The sequence below is a fragment of the Gambusia affinis genome, linkage group LG16 (genome assembly GCF_019740435.1).
Source record: "Gambusia affinis linkage group LG16, SWU_Gaff_1.0, whole genome shotgun sequence".
Classification (NCBI taxonomy): Eukaryota; Metazoa; Chordata; class Actinopteri; order Cyprinodontiformes; family Poeciliidae; genus Gambusia; species Gambusia affinis.
In genome coordinates, this window is record NC_057883.1 from 11306226 (window position 1) to 11331437 (window position 25212).

At 42.7% G+C, this 25212-nt stretch overlaps 1 protein-coding gene across 10 annotated transcripts in view; it reads right to left on the reverse strand.

Moving 5' to 3' along the window:
* Positions 1 to 25212, reverse strand: part of meis2a (Meis homeobox 2a) — a 102481-nt gene that overhangs the window by 25953 nt on the left and 51316 nt on the right. For all 10 annotated transcript variants that reach the window (XM_044143828.1, XM_044143830.1, XM_044143827.1 and 7 more), the window contains exon 9: positions 6691 to 6767. In XM_044143828.1, coding sequence (XP_043999763.1) covers positions 6691 to 6767 — 77 coding nt within the window. The remainder of the gene's footprint in view (positions 1 to 6690; positions 6768 to 25212) is intronic.

The following is a 25212-nucleotide window of genomic DNA, read 5'->3' on the forward strand; positions in this document are numbered from 1 at the left end:
GAAAACAAGTAAAAAGGCATTCATTTTTTCTTTCGCTTCTTTGTGCATGATCGCCCGACATTGCCAGCGTTATTAAATCCACCACCTGTTTTTCATAATCATACACACACAGAGAGGTGGGCACCGGGCTCGCCTTGCAGCCTCGGTGGGTGTCCAAGCCATGCTCTGACCCAATGTGCCCCCGGTGCCCGATAAAGGGGAGTGGGCCCTGTTAATTACACTGAAAATTTTCAACTGGGCTCCCGCACTCACACGCAACACATGCTGTACACTTGGAGCAGACATAAACACGGTGGCACACATTAGCATCAGCTGTTTAATGCTCCCATGGCTTACCCTGTGAGTAAAGCATGTGTCTGGATTCTGTTGCGAGCAGCTATTTGGATCTGTGACAACCCCAGAACAGAGTGGAAATCAAAATGAAACCCACTACTACGGGGAGTCTGTGCCGTACTGCCGGTGCCAATAATGGGAATATGTTTTTCCAAACGAGTTTCTTCATCCAAAACTGATAAAATAGGATTATTATTATGGCATCAAGGAAGCAGCCAGATCAAATGAATTTAGTGGGCTGAGGGTGTTAGTAGGGGGGCTTGCACTTGGGATCTGACAACAGAGTCAATTCTGCTAATTAACTGCCAATTAGTGGTCCCTAAATGAGAGGGATCATGATGCCTATGTTGGCAGCGTCCTGATAGTCTCTCCTTTTAGTTAGAACCACATATACACTCACTGTAGCACCACAGTGCAGTACACACGCACCCGCACACACACGCCGAGCTGCAACCTCTCCACACTCCGACTGTATATTTAGAAAGTCTGGGGTATGAGATGGCTGCTTTTGAGAGTCCCTGATTGCTGCCAAAAAAAGGCATGACATTTTCATCTGGGTCAAAGTTAGATAGATAACCAGCAACTTCCTTCTACTGGCCACTGCCACTGTGGCAGAAAAAAAAAGAGAAATGATGGAAATCTAAGACAGACATGAAGAGAGCAAAGAGGGGGTGGAGGACCTCAAAAGCCTGTGAGTGTGTGATTCATAAGACTTAAATACTTATAAAGAATGTGGAAAAAGGCAGCTAGGCCAGTTTCACAACTTTGTTACATTTGGAAAATATTAGTTATTGTTATTTTGCATTTCATAGTGCATTTTTCTGCCAAACCAGAGAATCATAAAAAATCATAAAAAAATCATAAAAGCAAGTGTTTTTAAGTGTCTCGTTGGGCATTAAATGGGAGTGGAAAATACTTTTCCCTTGGAGGAACGCGCTTTCTTTTTCTATGTTGTTCTCACATACTACTAACAAATGTGTTTTATCATTAAAAGTTTTGCTCGTGAACCTTAACAAAGCTATGGACCCCTGGAGATATAAACCAAAAGCTCTTAGAGGGACCTCGGTTGTTCAAGCGGGAGGAAAAAGAGGGAAAGATCTGAATAGTGATGGAGTCCTGCCGTAAGGAAAACAAAAGAGTTCAGAGATATTAGAGCAGTTTGTGTGTGCACAATATGAGACAAATGAAGATTTGACATAAATAGGTTCATGTCTGAAAGCAAAATGATTGGGCTGCAATGTAATAATAAATTGTGTTTCTTTATGTTTTTTTGTTTTTTTTCTAGGCATGTCCTAAATTCACCCAATCAGCTACACAGCTGAATCATGCAGCCATGCTGTGCACTGATAGCTTTTAATATTCACACCCTATTTTGGTGTGACTAGAAAAGGTCATTTATATACTCTGCATATTTGGCTAATCTAATACATCTGGATTTTGACTGACAATCTTGGTGTTTTTCACTCTTGACATTGAAAAAGAGACTGAATTGGGTGCTGCAGCTCCACACCCATGTGTTGTGCTCAGATATTCACAGACAGTTGCTCAGGATAAATGAGCCAAGAGCAGCTGAAACACTGGTCTACAAAGTTTGCAAATCAATAAAAACATGTAAGGAAAAAAAAAAAACATAAAATATTCTCCAGATATTCTCCACACATAATTACCTGGAACCAAATGTAAATAGATTGAGACAATTTATCAAAACAAAGAAAATAGGTTAACATTACTCTAGCATAGCACTTTAGCAAACTGCCCCACAGAAAAGAATGAAATGTTTTAAATGTATTCACAACATTATAACAGCTTTCCAAACCAAGTTAACCCTATGTTGGAGAAGGATACTGAGGCGCCCTGCAGATAGCCTCCTTAAAGCTGCCAAGTTTTCAAGCCACTCCATGACAGAAGTGACAGTGTAAATAGTATGGACAATGTATTGCTTTTATCTATTTGCAAGTAATGTTTTTTATATTTTGTTTTAAGGCTTTACCATTATAATTTTTTCTCTAAGTAAAAGGATCTCAAGCGCCTACACTTGTTGATATCTCAACCACTAAAGTATTGGAGGACATCCCTCATGATTTCCACTCAATATTTATGTCATAGTTTTTTTTTTCTTCTCTTATCACCTTGCTGATCATAGTATTCTTTCTTTCATTGAAGAAAACAATCAGTGCACCATGCTTTGCCCTGAATGGCTGCAGAGATTTAGCCTATTTCATCTTCTCAATGGGCACAGGCTGCTTGGCGCCGTCGTCTGGCGGATATCCTTCCCTTATCATGTGACCTGTGCTCTGACAAGGGCCAAAGGTTGGCTGCGATCCGCCCCAATGTCTTAATAACTCACTCATTGTATTGCTTTCTGCCGCTAATTAGAGCCTCTCCCCAGTGCACATACGCGTGTGTGTGTGTGTTTCTGTCTGTGCATGTAGCCTGCCCCTTGGCTGTGGAGAGGAGGCAGAGAAGTAAAAATAGTGTGTGGCTTACTGCCCTCTTTATTGTTATTAGTGCTCCAGTGGCACAGCAGTCAGTCATCACAGATGCCAAGAAGTGACATATTCGTTCTCTGACTTGCTCTGCCTCTCCCTCTGCCACAGAAATGACTGCTTGTGAGATGAGGGAATAAGGAAAGGATGATTTCCTTCCCTTTTTTTTAAGATGTTGTTTCTCTCAGTCATCTGTCATCACCATCATTTCCCACACTCATGAAATAACCCCCCTTTACTCTCCCCACAACGTGTGTGCTGCCTTGCGTTGGCATTGCTGCAGAGGTAAATAATGGCGGGATAGTCAGCCGTGTGGGTTTATGGAAGTGAGTGAGGGCCCATCTTCCTTGGTCTGACACTGTGACATGAAAGGATTCAGTCAGGCTCCATTTAGCACAGACTGATAGCAGGACACCAGGAGCTGCTGAGACAGGCAAATACGTGGCTAGATACAGTAAACGGTAAATGTTTCAGCGTGCAGACGCCAATGCAGTGGGAGACACGGCCCTCACCTTTTCCAGACCACGCCTCCAATCTGTCTTGGGTGCAAATGGCAAGAAAAAAAAACAACAAAAAATATACTACTTTATGGTTAACTGATGGGGTACAGACACATGTGCATGTGCAAATGCTTTCTGTTGTAATGTGCATAGCCTGCACAAACACAAACACACTTTTAGAACTATTAGCAGAACAATTGAGCCCTCCTCCTCATCTGCTCAGCACCAGCGAGGCACAATTGTGGACTTTAACCTCTTCCTTTGCTCTTTATTAACGTTGAACAGCTAATGGGGTGTGGGCTACAAGCAGGTGAGGCTGTTAGCTAATGATATGCACTAGATACTGAAGCAGGTGGAGCGTGTCGGCGGTGCTAACACAAAAGACTTCAAACCATCTGGGTTTTGTTTTCCGTGTACAGGTGAGCGGCAGGTTAACGTACAGGGAGGGAAGGTACGGGTGCGAGGAGGTTTGACGACGCAAAAAGTGGGGAAAAAAAGCGAGATGCACTGTCCATTGACTATCACACAGAGCGCCGTTGTGCCCTCACCGGGCTGCGATTGTGCCGGAGGACAAAGCCCTGATTCAGCACATCCTTTCCCCAAGGGAAAGCTCTGGTAACCAAAGACGGCGGCCGTCCCCTCCCATCCACCGCCCCCACTCATCCTCTCCTTCTATCTCTCCCTTCGTCTGTCTCTGTCTCCCTCGGCCCCTCTTTGGCCGGGTAACGTCGCAGCAACCATGCATCAAAGGGAACTACAGAACAATGTGAGGGCCAGCCAGGAATTTGGAAAGCTGCTCTTTTTTTCTTTTTATTCTCTTTTTATAACACAGAAATGCTTCAAGTGATCCCCATATGGGCCGTATAAGGGCCGAGTAGAACCAGAAATAAATCAGCACAGAACAATGTAAATTACTGGCATGGAAAGTGAGATATGGAAAACGTCATCCGCTCGCCTCTCCTTCCCTGTAACACATCCCTTAATGTGGAAGCATCCTGTGCTGACAAAACTCAGAGTAAAACACTGATGGCCTTGCAGTACAAGATTCTTCTCTTCATTTGTGTCTTATTTATATTAGTTAGAAACATTTTACTCCATGTGAACGTTTATTCATGCAGCTATTGAGTCATGTTTCAACTTCATGACCATGTGTAGATAATTTTACATTGATACATATGCATATAAATTTGCAGCACCTTACAAAACCTTCTATACCTTTTAAACATTTTCACTTTTTGTCACGATGCAACCACAAACTTCCTTCTGTTTTACTGGGATTTTATGTGATGGCTCAAAACTAAGTAGTGCACACATTTGATGTGGACAGAAAAATAATAGCATGACCTTCATTTTTTAATGAATAAAACTGTGATACTGAGTTGGAGACTCTCCTTTTAGCAGGGCAAAAGCCCTAAACATACAGCAAGAGCTACAGCAGAATGGCTGAGATCAGCGCATCCTCACCTGGTAGACTGACCACGTCACAGTCCAGCATTTAATCCGCATTATGTGTTAACAGAAGCTCTCCACACAGTCTGACAGAGTTTCAGATATTTTGCACAAAAAAAAAATACACTGTACATGTGCTAAGCTGGTGAACACATACCTGAAAAACACATCCAGCTTCTATTGATTCTACAACCTATTGTACACAAGCATAACTAAATTTTTAGAGTTTGACCTATAAATCACTTTATAGGTTCCTTCCACTTCACAATTCTAGCGTGTGTTGATGTATGACAGAAAACCCCAATAGAATATATATTCTTCTTCATCAGATTAACCTAATGGTCTTGTTTCAAAGTTTGTGGACAAAATGTGACAAAATTATAAGAAAATAAAAAAGCATGAATACTTTCGCAAGACTTAAAAAAACTGTGCTCGGGTAAAAATGAATCTGATGCTTAAATTTCACAACTAAAAATAAGTCAGGGACTCTGCCTATATCTGTCTTTGCCTCTATCTGTTACTCTGTCTCTCTCCTCCCAGTTTAGCTGAGTATTTCTACATTAATCACCATGACATAGGCAAGGCAACTCAATTTTCTGCTCCTGTAGGTAAGGTGCACAACGTGGCATGAGGCATGAAACAGGCAAGCGGGGTCTAATCTTTGGTTACTGGTGTAATTGAAATGCTATCCACACTGTAGGGTGCATTAAAGTCTGATAACAACGGTTCCTGTGGCCAATTTAAGTAGCTTGACTTCCCCTGGCTACAAGGGAATAAAGCAAAAGGGTGTGTGAAAGAGACAGAGCCATTTTAGGTTGGGGGTTTGAGGGGGGGTAAGAGGAAGGGAGGCGTTGGGGGTTGTGGGAGGGGGGGTGGCTGATAGATAAGGCTGACAAACCCGGCTAATTCTGCAGGCATGTTTCTCATTGTGATCCGGTAAAAATGAGGGGAAAAAATGAATCACAGAACCAAAAAATCAATTGACCCTCGGGTGGCTTGTCAGGCTGCGAGGCTGATAAACCTAAAAGCTTCGTTAATGTCGGCCTGCCTGTATCCAACAGATAGAGCACTTTGTAAATGAACCCGCTTTGATAAATATATTAAGGAAAGCTGTGAATAAAAGGCACAGACTTGTCATTTGTAAATAGAACCCCCACTACATGGAATTAGAATGATAAAATGGGGTTCCATATAATTAAGTTTGTGTAAGACCTGAAATCCGTGCAAATACCTTCCTGGAAATTTTGAAAGGAGGCTGTCAGTTCAATTAATCTGAACATCAGCCTGAGAATGTACTGAACCAAATTAAGCCGCAGATAAAACCTGGGCTAGTATTTTGATAAGTAATTCCTGTATCATTTCTTTGCTTCTGTGATCATTTTATTTAATCCACCACCCCCAGTTATGTGCTAAGCCATCTACAAAGACCCTGCTGGCCAGGCCACCAAAACCTTAATCCACCGTATAGCTCATGTAAAACGGGGAGGGGGTGGAAGGCAGTTTTGCTTGTTGTGGGGCATTTGTGGCAGAGCTTGGAATATATATATAGTGGATAAAGGGGTGCGGTAGACATGGGAGCTGTAGGGACATCTCTGCCTGCTTCTTTCAATATATTCAACTATATATATATATAGATATATATATATATATATATATATATATATATATATATATATATATATATATATACGATAACACTGGCACATCCCGGTAGCTCAAACATAATAATGCCACAAAGGTTGTCACTTTTTGTGAGTGTGTGTGTCTATGGATGACGGGGAGGGATGTACATAAACGGTTTTCACACTTTAGGAGTATTAGCCGTCATGGCTGGTGGGTAGACATGGAGGCAAAGGCTTTTAAGAATGAAAGGCAGAGCGATGCTGGTGGCGGAGATAGGGAAGGCGGAAATCTTAACTCACCAGTTGTTTACTTGTAAGATGGTGAGGCCCGTGTCTTGGGCTAGCTGCTTCTTCTGCTCTTCAGAGGGGTATGGATGCTGTAGGAGGAAACAGACAGAGACAAATACAAACAAACATGAGCTGCTTTGACATAAAGACTAACAGGAGCATGGACATTTCTAGGAAATTAACACATGAACATACTTGTTTTCAAAGTATTCAGCTACAAACCTGAATGCATTATCATTTTTATGTGAGAGGCCAAATTGAAGAGGAGCATAAACAGCTAAGTAAAAGGAAAATGGAAGGATATGGCAGAAGTGCAAGTCTAAGAAGTCTTCATTCTCCACCTAAATTAATAGCTCAATTAGATTTCCTGATTAATCGGAGAAGCAGGAAACCAGGATACCTATTATTATTTTTGGAGGAGCTGCAGAGATCCACACCTCATAGGATAACAACTATTCCACAAAGGCCTTTATGGGAGCGTGAACAGAACAAAGTTATAAGAAATTCTGTTTGCTTTTTGAGAAAAAGCTAAATTTTGGCTTATAAGCAAAACACTGTGTGCACATCAGCCTAAAGAGACCATCCCCATAGTAAAACATGGTGGTGCAAGCATCATGCAGTAGGGTGTCTTCCTTGAGTAGGGACATCTGCTGGTCGAAGTAGATGTTTGGGTGACTTTAGTTTAATACAGGCTCTAAAACTCTTGAGGCAGGGTGGATATTTTCCTTCCAGTGGGACAACTACCATAAGCTAGGGCTACAAAAAGATTATTTCGGATCAATGCATATGGATGTGCTAGAATGACTCAGTCAAAGTCCAGAGCAAAATTCAACAAATAACCTATAGTAAAATTTAGAGATTGATATTCAGAGATGCATCTCATCTAAAGTGAATGAACTTAAATTGGTTGACAAAGACGAATGGGTCAGATGGTACAGATATATTCAAAAAAGTTTGTTTTTGTACTTCAAAACCATGATGCTGTCAATACCATCTTTCATTGTACACTAATGCGTTGATTCATTACAAGAAAACCTCAATCAAAAACATGGGGTTTGTGTTTATGACACGGCAAAATCTGGAAGAGTTAAAAGGGCTGTGTGAGTCATGTTGCATGCTGCTGCACATTGTTGTATGCATGCAATATGCTCCTGCGTTTGTTGCATTGTGTAACCTAAGACTGCACCTACTTGTGACCTCCACCCAACCCTGCCACTCCCTTACACGGTATGGACATTCAGGATGCATGCTTTCACCCCCTCTCGCACACAATCACGCTCAAAATTCTGTGTTAAACCAGTCAGAGCTGGTCAAACAAGTTTGTCAAAACTGTCAGTTATGATAACCCCGTTTTAAATCCCCAGGCCGCCCACACAGACGAAAAAAAGAAAAAACCTTCAACATATGTAGTGTGTATACTAAACATATGTGTTGCGCGCAGAGCTAAAGAAGACTCTTACAGACATACGCAGGCTGACAAGACATTGCAGCTGGCCCAATGCAGATATTGTAGTGTCTGAGAATCCTTTCAGAATACCAGGCAACAAAATGAGTGGGAGCAGATTTGCAGCAAATACATTTATCTTTCCTTGAATGTCTGACATGTATCCTAGTGGTGGCTTTTTCACAGAGAGCAGCTGAATAGAGGCTAATGCCAAAGGAACTGAATACTGTGAAATATCCTCTACAGCTTTGCCAGGATTTTTACCTGAAAATGGAAATCTCCGACAAGGGCTGCAATGAAACTATTTGTGTCAGGTCCAATCTAAAAAACATTGGTTGATATAAATGGCAGACCTTGGGCTGCCTCGCTCCCTCTGGGCCTGCTATGAAGCATGACAAAACAACAGTGATCGCTGGTGACAGATGTCTTTAAGGGCCAGATTAAGAGTCGGGGCGCACGCAAACGAAACAAATGAGACACTATGTGTTTCATTCAGCCCGTGTGCATGCACACAGAAAGCGTGTGCAAACAGAAATACACACAGGCACATAAAAACCTTCACAGGCATGACACCTGCAAATCAAAACAAAGTGTAGCCCAGTGATAAACTGAGGCTATGGTAGTTCCTATTTGTTAAGGTTAATTTTACATAGTTCAAAATAAGATACAAGTATATTAAAAGTAAATTACTGTTTACTCAAACATACATTGGTGAACAACTAAGTGTTTAGTATTCTTCTTTCTGAAAGAAATACATTGGTATTTTCCTTCACCTTAATAGTTGAATAATATAAAGGTCACTATTGAGTAATTATCTTAGTTGATGATTAAAACTATTGTTTGTTAGTGAGCTATTGTGTAAATATTGTAACTGAAAGAAGCAGTGTGACGTAAGCTGCACTGCGCATTCTCTGATCTCACCATTTTCATTGGCAGTGGGGACAGTTTGTCCGTGGATGGGGATTGGTGGAGAGGAGGAGGAGGCGGGAGCAGAAGAGAGAGTAGTAATGGTGGAGAACGGAGGCGGACGAGGAGAGAGAAAAAACAATAACAAAAAGAGGAATAAATAAGAAAGAAAAAAGACAGACGAAAAGGAGAGACAAAGAGACAACAGGACGAGAGCGCACGGAAGTCGGGAGAAGTTGAAGGAGTTCAGTTGGCGCTGGAGGGACGAGCCAAGAGGGGACCGGAGCAAGTGGTTGCGACGGACTTCGGGCTAAGCTAAGTGGGCTAACGCTTTAGCGCCACGGTCCTGCGGCAGCCGTTGAGCCGCTGCGGAGTTGAGAGGAGGGAGGCATTTCAGCGTTTCCTATGTTTTCCCCGAATTGCACCGCTCTCAAATTGTTTCTTTCCTTCGTCCTCCCTCTGGGATTTCAACGTCTGCTCCTCATTGGTCACAGGCCTGCAACGTTGGGTTTTCCCGGGTTTTTTCCCATTTCTCCACCACCATTTGGAGGTCGTGAGTAGAACTGACTGTTCAGGACGATATACTAGCTTGGACATTGCTTGTGAACATTAAGGGTTTAGTGGGCCTGCCTTATGTGCTGCCTTATGTGAAAAGTATATGTGGTTTTCTGTTTTTTTTTTGTTTTGTTTTCCTAAATCTTAAAAGTGTTTACAGCTTACAGTTCAATTGGTGATTAACAGTGAGGTTTCCCTGTCACCATAGTTAATAAAGTGAAGCTGAGTAATTTTGCCTGAATTTCTATTTCTCTGGGTCATATTTGTTACAAACCAGGTCAGTGGTATTACCTACATAAAGGTGTACCTTATTGATGTCGAACCCAAGCACCCACCATTTTAGTTTTTCTCATAGAGTGGTTTAAGGTGCTACATAAAGTGGTGGCCCGTACGGGGATATGTAAAAATAAATAAATAAATAAAATAAAATAAAATATTTCTAGTCTGACCCAGAGAAAAAAAAAAAAAACTAGTTTAAACTTGCTCAGTTTGCTTAACCTAACCTAACTAAGCACTAATCCTACAGAGAACTATAGTAAAGGTCATGGGGATGGCTCAGTTGAGGCACTGGTGTAAGGTATTGACCCAGAGTATGCCATATTGGTTAAGGATGTCCCAGAAGAGGTAGAGGTGAATGCCAATGAAGAAACTCTGCAGTCAATTAAAGCACTTGGTCGGGTTAAAGTGAGAGGCAGGATGTATGATCCGCAGACTCAACGCTTTAACTGTGCTGTGTGAGTGTAGGCAGAAAGTCAATGCAAAAGCCTGTCCATTGGATGTCTTGCCAGAGGGCTCAGATGAGCCATGGAGAATCTTTGGACCTTCTGAAGAGGAAAATGAACCACAGAACTCTGGAAATGGATGTAACCCATTTGTTGACTCGGGTCAAGATTCCCCATTTAGAACATCCACCCCTGAAGCCATTATAAGAGCAGTAGGTGAAGTCCTTCAAATGACAAATCCTCGCTCAAGCAGTGAGGGTAGCCCTTACCGACGCTCACGCACTTTCTCTGAGTAACCCACTCCTCCAGGGAGGAGACATTAGAGAACTGGATTGAACAAGCCAGGCTTATGATAGAAGAGTCTGATCGACCTGAGAGAGAAATGAAAATGAGAGTTATGGAAAGTGTGAAGGGTCCAGCTCTGGAAATATTGCAGGCCGTTCGGTTCAACAACCATGATGCGACAGCTATGGAGTACCTCGAAATATTGGAAACACGTTTGGCACGCCTGAAACTGGAGAAGACCTGTACTTCACATTCAGACAGCTATATCAGCAACCCAATGAGAAACTCTCTGAATTTCTGAGGCGAATGGAGCGAGTTCTCAATAAAGTTGTTAAAAAGGGGGGCCTGCAGTCAGCTACCGCCAACCAAGCACGTATTGACCAGCTCATTAAAGGTGGCACTCGATCAGATCTAATGATGTTAAATCTTCGACTGAGAGAACGCCGGCAAAATCCCCCTCCATTTCTACAGTTGTTGAATGAAATACGGCATGAAGAGGAACACGAAGCTTCCCGTCGTAGATTACAACCTCCCAAAGCTGTGTATGCTAAAAGTACCATTGCAGTGCCAGACAAAGAGGTGATGGATCTGAAAGCCGAAATACAAGGGCTCCGCACGCAAGTGAGTGAACTAACTATCTCATCATTCACGCCAAGCACTGCTGCTGCCACTTCTGAGCTAACAGTCAACCCACCGAAAGTGACAGTAGAAGATAAAAGCATGCGAGCTTTGAGAGAAGAAGTTAGAGAGCTCCGAGAGCAAGTTTCTGTTATGTCTCTTCGGCCCAGTTACAGCTCCACTACAATGTCACATCACAATGAAGTCAAGTCAAATTCAGTATCCCAAAGACCTTTCACACCAAGGGACTCAAGTGATTTTTTCTGCTATCGGTGTGGGGAGGATGGGCATTTTGCAACTAAATGCACAGCCCCAGAGAACTACCCTAAAGTAATACAAAAGTTGATACAGGTGCAAAGAAAACAAAGAACAAACCAGAAACAAAACAGCAACCCAAGAACAAAACCTACCAATGTGGATGTAAAGAGAAGCGCTATCATGGCAGAGACCAGTGGCTTACCAGAGGGACTAATTGGACCTCCTTCCCTTGCCGAAGTGAAAATCAATGGCAAGATTTGCACTGCTCTGATGGACAGTGGGTCCCAAATAACCATCATCTTTGACAGCTTTTACTCAGAACACTTGTCACATGTCCCACTCCACCCGGTTACTGGTCTATCCATATGGGGCCTCAGTGAATCAAAGAGTGGTTACCCATACAAAGGATACATCCACATTGATCTGGAGCTCCCTAGGCAGTCCAAGTCTGAAAAAATCAACTCGGTTCCTGTTCTGGCTTTAGTGTGTCCTGACCCACGTTGTTCTGAGACCGTACCAGTCTTGGTCGGCACAAATGTCAAAGGGATTCAGCCTATCAACTTGAACCCAGAAGTGAAAGGCTCAGAGCAAGTCCACTCAGCCAGAGTCCAAGTGCAGGAACAAAGTTCTTTACCTGCCCATAAACCACAGCTTGCAAAAGATATTAAAGACTTACCTGTGGCTGATGTAAAGTGGACAGGGCCAGGCCCACTAATCATTCCTGCTGGCACAGAACACATTGCCATTTGTAAAGTCAAAGAGAATAAAACAGTAGGAGACGGCATACTAATAACTGAACGTGCTGCCTCACCTGCTCTTCCACCAAGTGTATTGGTCCAGCCCACGGTACTGTTCTCTAAGATGCTAGATAAGAACAGCTTTCTGGTGCTGCTGAGAAATGAGTCATTAAAGCAAACAGCTATTCCATTGGGCACCATTATTGCTCACCTGTATGTAGTTGACATGGTGATGGATGCCCCAGGAAGGAAGGTCAATGCTGTTCCACCCATTGACCCTTCTTTGTTCCATTTTGGAGATATCTCAATCAGCAGAGAATGGAAAGAACTACAGCACCAGCTGTCACAGCATTCCAATGTGTTTTCCACTGATGAATGGGATGTAGGTTTGGCCAAGGGTGTGGAACATCATATCCGTCTGACTGACAGTACACCTTTCCGGGAGCGTTCCCGCCGCATAGCTCCTGCCGATTTAGATGACCTCAGGCGCCATCTTCAAGGGCTGCTTGCAGCAGGCATCATAAAGGAATCAAGAAGCCCCTACGCTTCACCCATTGTCCTTGCCCGGAAAAAGAATGGTCAACTGCGGATGTGTGTCGACTATAGAACCTTGAATCGCAGAACCACCGGACCAGTACACTGTGCCCCGGATCAATGATGCCTTAGACTGTCTGACGGGCAGCAAGTGGTTTTCTGTCTTAGACCTCCAGCGGCTACTATCAGATCCCTATGGCTGAAGAGGACAAGGAAAAGACAGCCTTTATATGTCCTCTGGGGTTCTATCAGTTTGAACGGATGCCGCAGGGGATAACAGGGGCTCCTGCGACATTCCAAAGGCTGATGGAGAAAGCGGTAGGAGATATGCATCTGCTGGAGGTCATAGTGTACCTGGACGATCTGATTGTGTTTGGCAGAACCCTTGAAGAGCATGAAGAGAGGCTGCTTAAGGTCATAGCACGCCTTGAGGAGGCTGGACTAAAGCTGTCCCTTGACAAGTGTCAGTTTTGTTGTTCACAAGTTACCTATGTTGGCCATATTGTCTCTGAGCATGGCATTGCTACTGACCCCAAAAAAGTGGAAGCTGTAACCCGGTGGAAGCAGCCAACCGATCTCTCCTCTCTGCAGTCGTTCCTTGGATTTTGTGGCTACTATCGGCGATTCATAAAGAACTATTCCATCATCGTCCGACCTCTTACGGAACTATGCAAAGGCTATCCCCCCACCCAAAAAAGAAGTAAATCTAGTCAGGGGACATGCAAACCCTACTACAAGGTTAACGAGCCTTTTGGCAGTCGATGGGATCAGTCGTGCAGTGAGGCCTTTCACCAGATCATTCACTGCCTCACAAATGCACCGGTACTGGCGTTTGCCGACCCAACCAAACCCTATACCCTCCACATAGACGCCAGTTTGCATGGCCTGGGTGCCGTTCTGAATCAAGAATACCCTGAAGGATTGAGGCCTGTGGCTTTGCTAGCCGGAAGCTGAGTGCATCTGAAAAAAACTATCCAGTGCACCAGCTTGAGTTTTTGGCTCTAAAGTGGGCTGTAGTTGACAAATTCCATGACTATTTGTATGGAGCTCAGTTTAAAGTGCAAACGGATAACAATCCGTTGACATATATTCTTACAACAGCCAGGCTCAATGCCACTGGTCATCGATGGCTCTCTGCCCTTTCAACATACAATTTCACATTGCAGTATAGGTTAGGGGCTCACAACATCGACGCTGATGCGCTATCACGAAACCCCTTACCAGCAGAAGATGAAGACTGGCAAACTATGCCGCCTGAAAGTGTCAAAGCACTGTGTAAGCAGGTCGACTCACAGACAGTTTGCGATGAGACAATCACAATAGCAGAGTCTCTAGGAGTCTCCCCTGATGGCATACCTGTCTGCTACGCTTATCCAGTTCACCTCGATCTGGGTTGCTTGATGCGACTTAGCCACAACGACATCATCCAAGCACAGGATGCAGACCCAGCAATCGCTCCCATCAAGCGTTCACTTTGCCAGGGTATACCATTCTCACCAGGGGATAACACTATGGCTAATTTGCTAAACAGGGAGGCGAGTAGACTGGTCATCAAAGATGGTTTGCTCTACAGAAAAGTTAAGAGACCCTCCGAAATGGAAATTTATCAGATAGTGCTCCCTAAAGAACATGTCTCCATGGTGTTAAAATCACTCCATGATGAGTCTGGGCACCTGGGAGTGGAGAAAACTGTCGGACTCATCCGTGACAGGTTCTATTGGCCCAAGATGGGAGCTGAGGTTGAGCAATATGTAAGAAACTGTGGAAGATGCGTCACTCGTAAAGCACTTCCACAGCGAGCTGCTCCCTTAAAACAGATAACTAGTCAAGGCCCTCTTGACCTTGTGTGCATTGATTTTTTGTCACTTGAGTCGGACTCACAGGGGTTTTCCAACATCCTAGTAGTGACAGATCATTTTACGCGATATGCCCAAGCTTTCCCAGCTAAGGACCAAACAGCTGCCACGGTGGCAAAGATCCTTTGTGAGCGTTACTTTGTCCATTATGGACTCCCAGTAAGAATACATTCAGACCAAGGGAGGGATTTTGAAAGCAGACTGATCCGAGATCTCTTGAAGATGCTTGGGATTCGTAAGTCAAGAACGTCTCCCTATCATCCGCAAGGAGATCCACAGCCCGAAAGATTCAACCGTACACTTCTGTCAATGCTCGGAACCCTTGATCCAAAGCAAAAAAACAAGTGGAGTCAAAAGATAAGTCAGTTGGTTCACGCCTACAACTGCACTCAAAATGAGGCAACAGGGTACTCGCCCTACTTGTTAATGTTTGGACGAGAGGCCCGGCTACCTATAGACATATGTTTCAGTGTGTCGGATGAAAGTCAAAAGTCTGTCTCCTATCATCAGTATGTCACCAAACTGAAGAAAGATCTCGAGAGAGCTTATGACTTGGCGACAGAGACAGCTGACAAGAGTCATAAACGGAACAAAGCAGCACACGATAAGCATGTGAAAGAACAAGTTCTGGAAAAAGGGGACAGAGTTCTACTGAAAAACTTTGGTGTTACAGGAAAACAAAAGCTGAAAGCCAAATGGAGACCCATACCCTATTTTATTGTGGAGAAATTGCCCAATCTCCCCGTTTACAAGATTAAACCTGAACGAGGTGGGGGTGCAGAGAAGACGGTTCATCGGAATCACTTGTTGCCTATTGGATACCTTGTGAGACTTCCATTAGATGACAGTGGCACAGAACCACCAGAAAGATGCAGAACAAGAGCGCAACAAAAGGTGGGCGGACTCCTAAAGTCTTTCAACAATGAAGAGGAAATGTACCCAGAATCAGAGTACGAGGAAGTATTCTTACCCAAGCCACAGGGTGTCGATTTGGATGGACTACTGACTCATCCAGAGTTGTCCAACAGAATATCTGGGCTCACTATCAGTGAAAGTGATAAAACAAGATCAGTCCAGAATTTGGGAGAACTGGAGGCAGTTTCTAGTACCTATTCAGACGTTACTGCTATTCCTGATCCAACCCTTGATCCAGTGGAGGAAACAGACCTCTATCCACCACAGATTCCTGCTAAAAGATCACAGAGAGTTGCCCGACCTGTAGTTCGGTTGAGCTACGATGAACTCGGAAAGCCTTCTGACCAACCGGTGACAGTCTTCAGCCATGGAGTGTTGGTGGGAAGTGGAATCTACCAAGTCCCTAGAAGCCAGTTTTGCCATACCTTCTGGTGCCACCCCATGGCCATGTGTGAAACATGTTCTAGGCCGAGTTTTTATCAAAACTGTCCTCTGTTAGTTGTCTCTCGTTAATTTTGATGGGGACATCAAAACCTTCTAGAAGGGGGAAGATGTAGCCCAGTGATAAACTGAGGCTATGGTAGTTCCTATTTGTTAAGGTTAATTTTACATAGTTCAAAATAAGATACAAGTATATTAAAAGTAAATTACTGTTTACTCAAACATACATTGGTGAACAACTAAGTGTTTAGTATTCTTCTTTCTGAAAGAAATACATTGGTATTTTCCTTCACCTTAATAGTTGAATAATATAAAGGTCACTATTGAGTAATTATCTTATTTGATGATTAAAACTATTGTTTGTTAGTGAGCTATTGTGTAAATATTGTAACTGAAAGAAGCAGTGTGACGTAAGCTGCACTGCGCATTCTCTGATCTCACCATTTTCATTGGCAGTGGGGACAGTTTGTCCGGTGCGGGATGGGGATTGGTGGAGAGGAGGAGGAGGCGGGAGCAGAAGAGAGAGTAGTAATGGTGGAGAACGGAGGCGGACGAGGAGAGAGAAAAAACAATAACAAAAAGAGGAATAAATAAGAAAGAAAAAAGACAGACGAAAAGGAGAGACAAAGAGACAACAGGACGAGAGCGCACGGAAGTCGGGAGAAGTTGAAGGAGTTCAGTTGACGCTGGAGGGACGAGCCAAGAGGGGACCGGAGCAAGTGGTTGCGACGGACTTCGGGCTAAGCTAAGTGGGCTAACGCTTTAGCGCCACGGTCCTGCGGCAGCCGTTGAGCCGCTGCGGAGTTGAGAGGAGGGAGGCATTTCAGCGTTTCCTATGTTTTCCCGAATTGCACCGCTCTCAAATTGTTTCTTACCTTCGTCCTCCCTCTGGGATTTCAACGTCTGCTCCTCATTGGTCACAGGCCTGCACCGTAGGGTTTTTCCCGAGATTATTACCATTACTCCACCACCATTTGGAGGTCGTGAGTAGAACTGACTGTTCAGGACGATATACTAGCTTGGACATTGCTTGTGAACATTAAGGGTTTAGTGGGCCTGCCTTATGTGCTGCCTTATGTGAAAAGTATATGTGGTTTTCTGTTTTTTTTTTTGTTTTGTTTTCCTAAATCTTAAAAGTGTTTACAGCTTACAGTTCAATTGGTGATTAACAGTGAGGTTTCCCTGTCACCATAGTTAATAAAGTGAAGCTGAGTAATTTTGCCTGAATTTCTATTTCTCTGGGTCATATTTGTTACAAACCAGGTCAGTGGTATTACCTACATAAAGGTGTACCTTATTGATGTCGAACCCAAGCACCCACCATTTTAGTTTTTCTCATAGAGTGGTTTAAGGTGCTACAAAAGAAAAATTCTTTTTGAAAAGGTGACTTTTAAATCCCTCTCTATTTTCAGATGGTTTCAGGCTTCACTGACACACATTCCCCTTTTTCCAGCAAAAAAAAAAAAAGAAAACACAACCTCCAATCATCGAAACTTCGGCCTCGTTATTTCAGCTCTCAAGCTCATCAAGAGAGCAAACTGTACAGCTGGTAATGCTCCACTGGCTTGTGCTAATTGAATCCAATTTTAACACGACGTGATAACAGTTGCTCAAGAAGCATTTTTCTCATTTACTGTGGAAATAATTGATGTAAGTGTGAATTCATATCGGTGTGGAGGAGGATTTCGTTTTTCAGGTAGTCCTGCCTGTTTCAATGTTTTAATTAAAGGATAGATTAAAAATATGGTTCAAGGAATGTGCACAATTAATACCAAACAAGACTCAGATTGGACAAATAATGAGTCCCCGCCGCAGAGGAGGATTAATCTGATTTGTACTTGTGTACACAGACCCTTTTAATATGCTAAAATCATTAACTAAGGGACAATGATAATGCTTGCATAGAAATGCAATTTTTGATTGCCAGGTGCTGACATTTCCTTGGCTAGCAATGACAGAGTTATTGTGCTTACGTGTGTGTGTGTGTGTATGTGTATGCACAAATGAAAGTGCATATAAAGAGAAGATTCATTGGTGTAGAGAGAAAATAGACGTCTATGCATCTGCATGTTTGCCTTATTTGTGCACATCCTCTCGACAGCAACGTGATTCAGGAGTGCAGCCTGTTTTCTCACAGCCCTAAAACTTCTATGCTTCCATTTTGTTCATCTAAATTCTCTTGCATATGTAACAGAGCAAGCACAGACTTATGCACATGTGCACAGAAACCGCAGGCAGATTCTTAGGTAAAGATGCCTTGGCATGGATGGGGTTCAGGTTTAGCCTAGATTGGAAATGGGAGTGGGTCATTTACATTGTATTAAGGCTTCCTCAGCCTCTCAGGCCCAGACCTGGTCATCAATCGCCTACTGTCAGCCAAAGCGTGCTCTAGCCTGGTGATAAATACGCCGGCCAGCGGCACAGCTCGTCCAGCAGCCTCCACGTAATGAATGGTTTGAACAAACAAGAAAGATGTCTCATCAAGGAGAGTGGGGACGTTAAAGCCCCCTTACACACAAAACCCCTGAGTAAGGAGATTTACTCTGACCGCATAGACATGACTGTAAAAAAAAAAATCCTATTTTGTCCAGCCTCTTCCAGCTCTCACCCTTTAAACCATTCCTTCTCTCTGTGATCTTCCATCCTCTCCTTGCAATCCTGCAAGATGTTTTCGCAGATGAACTTCCAGACTTGCACTCAAGCCACAGTGCCTTGTAAAAGCATTCACACCTCTTAAACCTTTGCAACAGGTTTATACGTTACAGCCACAAACCATGATGTATTTCAGTGGGATTTTCTATCACAGACAAACTCAAGAAATGCATAATTGTGAAGTGGAAGATACTTCAACTAGAGAACAACATCCATAATGTGAAAAATAATGAAAATCTCATCCCCTCAGTGACACATGGTGGTGGCAACATCTTGATTGGGGGGATGCTTTTCATCAGCAGGGTCAAAATCTAATATGAGTTGCTGAGGACATGAATGGAGCCAAACCCAGAGGAATCCCATGAAAAAAAAAAAAAAAAAAAATCTGCTAGAGGCTTCTGAATAGTCGAGACTGGAGTGGAGGCTCTCCTTCTAGCAGGTCAATGACCCTGAACATATCGTCAGAGCAAAAGTGAAATGGTTTATATGTTGAAAGCATATACATATATATAACAAGTATAACTGCTGAAACTTAAAAATATATATTCTCTAATCTCTCTGAGGGATCCTGAGTTGTTTTGCAAAGATGAATTGGTTGAAAGTTTCAGGGTGTAGATGTGTAAAGATGGTAAAGACAATTTGTAGCTGTAATTATAGCCAAGGATAGTTTTACAAAGTGTTGAAGGACTAAAATAAATACAATGGAGTTAAATAAATACAAGAGAATAAATGTATTTATTTGTTTATTGTCTTTTCAGGTCAAAAACAAAACATCCCAATAAAATATATTATTTTATGTGCAAAAGCTGAAGAAATTGGAAAAAGGTTTAAAATGGTATAAATGCTTATCCAAAGCACTTTTGCAATCACACACAACTAAAGGTAATAGTTTTCTCTGCATCCTGAAGAGTTCACCTTTCCAGTGATGCTTATACACGTGTATATTTAATGATTCAAGACCAATTACTCAGACAATTTGACACAGTAAGCTAAACTGCTGTAAAAATATGAGAAATTACTATTTAGACCTCAAACTAATCTGTTAATGGTAATCGTAAGTAAATCTGGTAATTGGTAATCAGCCAATAAGCACACAGAAAAATCTCCTTAGACTTGGAAAAGAAAGTAGTCACCCCTAATATGTTCTAGTTAATGACCGAAACACAAACACACTGGAAGACCAGGAAGAGTATTGATAACCTCCCAAACAGCTTCGGATCCATTCGATATGTACCGTTAAAAACATCAAAGCCAATATCCTTACAAGGTTTTACTGCAAGACGTAAAAACAGTCCGCAAATGATTTCGCTCAATTTCAATTTGTCTTGGCACAAGTGTTAAGCTGAAACCATTCCGTTAATTATATAGAACTGCATTTACAACAAAAAGAAATGCGATGCGATCTATTTTAAGACACATAGCCTCGTTCTGACAGTCTGCACAGGCAGATCACACTCTGCCATTCATCAAAGCATCGAGCTATGGCTGCATATTTGTATGTGTGACTGACTACTGGCTAAATTGCAGGGTCTGATGTGCTCCCTGCTCTCTGATAAGCCTGGTAGTAATAGCCCCATTGGTTTCTGAACATTACAAGCTGAGGTAGCTCTATCATCTGCTGGGTACGGTCCTTAAACTCCCCCTGAGCCCAGCTTGGCATTTTAACACACACCACACATAATAACCACATGTACTGCTGGACCACTCTTACTTCACAGCACACCTTTTGCCCATGCTGACTCCCATCTACTCATTCAACACCCAGTTTGCTATATATCACTTTTGTACTCTCCTGACACCTATTTGCAGCCGTCATCAAATCCCACAGCCCGATCATTATCCCAACTGCTCCGTGCAACCCCCACCACTTTCCCAGCTCTGATGCTTCCACTCCACCCACTGATCATGCAGCCCCCCTCACAGGAGCCGCCAGTGGACCTCCATTGATTAATTACATCATCAGTGTGTGACATGAGTTATGGAGCCAGGTCAAAAGGTTGCAGTGGCTTGCAAACCTATTCCATGCTAATGACTCCCAGGAAATCACAGGCCATTGGCTGTTTACCCCCAGTGCCATGGCAACACAAAGGATTTGCTCAGGATGACTTCTGTGATTAGATCCCAGTTACCCTGTCTGTTGGATAGTGATTTCAGATCATCTGCTTTTATCTTCTACTTAGTCGAATTGTTTGTTTATTTTGGAAAAAAAACATGCAAAATACTATTTTCCTTGTGTTGTAATTATTGAGCAGTTCTATTATGACTTATTGTGTCAAGTTCTGGAGAAATATTGCATTCAAACTTTGATTGGAATCATATTTGTTTTTAATCAAAGTGACTGGAGGATGATAATAATATTCACTGTCAGGAACAAATGAAGGTATGACATTTTAATATGGATTCTGCATGCAGCAGGGCTAAGATTGGCATATTTTAAATATGAAGTTGTCATGGTTAATAATATTAGGTTGGGCGTCTTTGACAAATGACAATGAGATTGAATGCATATCAGCATTAATGAAAGATCAAACAGATATGTCAAATAAATTTAGCATAAGTTTTCAAATCAAAAACAATCACAGCACAGTGCAGAGCATTTACCCTGCACTCAGCCCACCTGTACTTGTTATAATAGGAGGAAAATGTGTTTGTTTTTCCTATTTTCTCTGCAAAATAGTGAGGAAATTACCGGCCATTGGCTCTCCAGGATGATTGAGAACATCTGTGGACAACAATTTTTAAGTCCTGGCACAGGTTCTCAAATAAAAATAACACTGGCTGTATGTTTCGCAAGACTTTTCTTCTGGAAGGTGAACCTCCAGAACCTCCTGTATTCTCAAGTCCCTTACAGCTTGTAACAGTTTTCTTCTAGGATTACCCTGCATTTACCTCTGTCAATGTTCCTGTCATCTCTGGTCAGTTGCGCTGTCCCTGATGAAGAAAAGCATCCCACCAGCATGATGCTGCCACCGCCATGTCTCACTGTGGGGATGGTGTCTTTAGGTGGATACAGGTGACTTTACTGGATTTTGTTAAAAGGAGTCAGAGTAATGACGGGAGCACACAAGTGCACCCAGATTTTTATTTTGTAAAGAGATGTTAAAATGGCATTGATACTTTTGCTGGCCACTGTATGACAGCATATGAGAAAAAATAGAAACATTGTCATTTTAGTGTCATATATATTTTATATCATACTGTATTTTTCGCTTTCTTCCCCTTCTCTTGCAGATTTTTGTAGGTAGAGGTGGGATGTATCACAGGGTGTTTGTTTTATTTTTCTAGGAACTACATTGCTTCCTGACAACAGTCAGAAATGGGGCAAGAATGCCGCATGACTCAATGACTCACCCCTGCTGCCTGCCCTCTTGATTACACACACACCCACACGCACCTGCACGCGCGCACACACACTCCAAGAGATCCAGACTACTTATAAACAGAACTCACATGATGCCAAACAACAAACCGCACACACTGCATGCCAACCTCAGATAACAGCAAATGAAACTACATTTACATCTGCACCTCATACAATCTGCATTCAGAACATACCACTATGCTTCCGTCTCTCCCACACCAAACTCCGAGGCGTCCACACTCAATAAGCACTCTCTGTGGACTGCCTTCGACAGTAAAACAGTGATGATTGCGAATAGAATGCGAATAAGTGGGGCTTACAGCATCTAATACAGAGGGAAAAGGCCCCCAGTCTGTCTGTCTACCGCTCTGGCTGGCTGGTAGGCTGCTTGGCAGTGCATCAGTACTACTCCCACTGTTGCTACCACAGTTCCCCCCCACAACAATCACTGGCTGGGCTCCTAAAGCCAGCTCCTGGATCTCAGCCAGCAGCCTGTTTGCTCTACACCATTAATTTATGTTCACTGGAGACAGTGCAAGGTTGTAGAGAGGCTCTATGCCATAACTGGCCTGCTCGCTTGCCAAGCTACAGCAAAAGTAAAGTGAGTGAAGAGGAGAGAGATGGAGGGAGGGCTGAATAGAGAGAGGATGAGGAAGAAGCCCCTGGGGGTGTAAAGATATAGGCATCTGATTGTACCAATCTCCATGAGGCTAAATAGCAATCACTCCCACAAAATCCCAATGCACCTCCAGACATAGCAATTGACCAATAAACAGAAGAAGATGTTTTAGGGGGATTTTGTCAAGCAATATCATGTATAATAGAGTAGGAAAACATTCCTTAGATCAATGGAAAAATAAGACTGTTAAAATCTGATTCATTATATGGATTGAAATCTGAAAATTCACAAATACAAAGTGAAGTTCTCAATATATCTGTCAAGCTTGTATTCATAAGCTGTGTACATCCTGTGCAGATGTTGTAGGACTTCAGACTTACAGGTCAATGTCATCTTTTCTACTTTCATGTTGTAACATTTCATCAACACAATCTAGAGCAGATCCTTCAGGATCTCTTATCCATCCTCTAAGCACAACTTAGTTGGTGTCAAAACCCTCTTCTTTCGTTTTGTGCTTTCTCCACACCATATTTTTTCACCTCTGCTCAGCTCATCTCATTCACATATTTCAAAGTTTTCACTCAACCTTTAAGCCAGGTCCTAGAGGGCAGGAATTTGGCCTGCTTTTTCAGACCGGTCTGCAGTCTTTGTTGTGGTAACTGCCTGCTCAGGGGCACCCAGCTCTGTTCTGCTCTTTCCTCTCCTGCTTGTCTGATGTGAATACACAGCCCCACTCACTACTTCTAAGTTGTTGGCACTTTTCTCTAATTCTCTAAAATCACTCCCCGGTTCTTTGGTCCTCTGTGATGTTGCTTGTTGCAAGTGAGAAGTAATTGGTATCCCGCCTTTGTGAGGTACTTTTAAGAGCTATAAGCAGATCATTAGTGTCCTGGTGGGCCTGTCAGAGCAGAGGACCCATCCCCATTTTTCCCATATGGAACAATGTCTACAACACTTGTAATTGTTGCCACTCATAAACCCAAAAGTTTAACTTTAATAAGTCTCTGATTCAAGATTTTTACTTTTGATACCACAGCACCCCTTGGATAAGAAGTAAAAAAGAGAGGACTCTATACAGTCAGACCAAAGTATTCAAGCAATATTGGGAAAGCACAAAGCTACCAACAAGATAATAAGCACTCACAACCTAAACCTTTCTGATGGAATGTATCAGAAAAAGTGTCTAAAAAACATTGTCCATTGTACCTCATTCATTCTGGGGATTCCTACGTGTTCCCTGGCTAGAAAAGTAATATAGTAAGCTCTGGGTATTTCTCTACTGGGACATGCCTGAAAACCCTCCGTAGATCAGGTGGTATCATGGTATCCTGATCTAATGTCCAAACTACCCAAACTGTCTCCTTTCAATACAGAGGGGAAAAACTGCTTTAATTAAAACTCCCTTGGATTATGAAGCTCCTCAATCTATCTCAGAATTTAATCCCAAGGACTCTATAAAGTCAGCTAACTTCATACGCTTGTTTCTGTGATCTTGATCTTTTGATCAAGATCTAAGTCTCATAATTAGGGTCAGGGTCTGAACATTAACAGACCGGTGTCCTTTTTTGGCTCATCTCTTTCTTCACCCTGAGAAACCAGAGCAGTGCCCAGATTACTGCAGACAAAGCCCCAATCCGCCTAGCTATCACGCATCATCGCTCCATCATTACCACCACTAGTGAACTAAAAACCAAGATATTTAAATTCTTCTGCTTAAAGTAAAGATTGATCCCCCAATCCGAAAAAATCCATCTGCCTTTTATCCTGTTGAGAAGGGCCTCCAAACTATAGGAGCTCAGACTCATCAAAACCACTTCTCTCTCAGTGGTGAACAGCTCCAGTACACGCAGAAGATTATTACTTGACAATATAAATAGAACCACATCATATGCAAACAACAAAAATGAAACCAAGATGAACCATTCTGCACTTATTAGCAACCACAACCTTTCTTACTTTATCTTTTTTCCCTTGCTGTGTTCTTCAGATTATGTTCAAATTCACCATTCAAAGTGAAGTGGTGCTGATCTTTGATTTGAATAGAAAATTGGGTGGCTACAATATCTCTTTCCACTTGATGCTTCAGCTCCCCAATGTTATCCATCTTCATGAGAATAAGGATTTCAGTATGCAGCCAGCACCTCTTTTAGCTGTCTCCCTCTCTTTTCCTAGTCTATCCCCCTGTCTCTTTAAGACTGCACATTCTCCAGAGAAAGGCCTGTACGTTCTAATCGTGAGCCTCGGGATACAACAACAAGAGCACAACCACTTACAGAAGACAAACAAGAAACCCCCGGGGGCAAGCTTGGAATGTCAAGCCAATTTGGGAGATATCATAGGACATTTGTAATGTCAATTTCTGTTTTAAGGTCAGAAATCAAAGCCAAACATGGGGGGTAACATTTGTCCATTACATCGCAGTCAGGAACACCCCCCCTTCCTTGCCAAAAAACAGCTGCAGGGGACACTTCCTGTTTGCTAATGATGCTAAATGTGTTGAAGTCAACCATGTCAAATTTTCTCCCCGTCTGAATGGACAGCTGGGGCGGAAGGCAGTCTTTTTTTCCCTCTCCACCAATGCCTGAATTTTTCTATTCCTGATGCATCTAAGAGAAGTTCCTATAGGCCTGC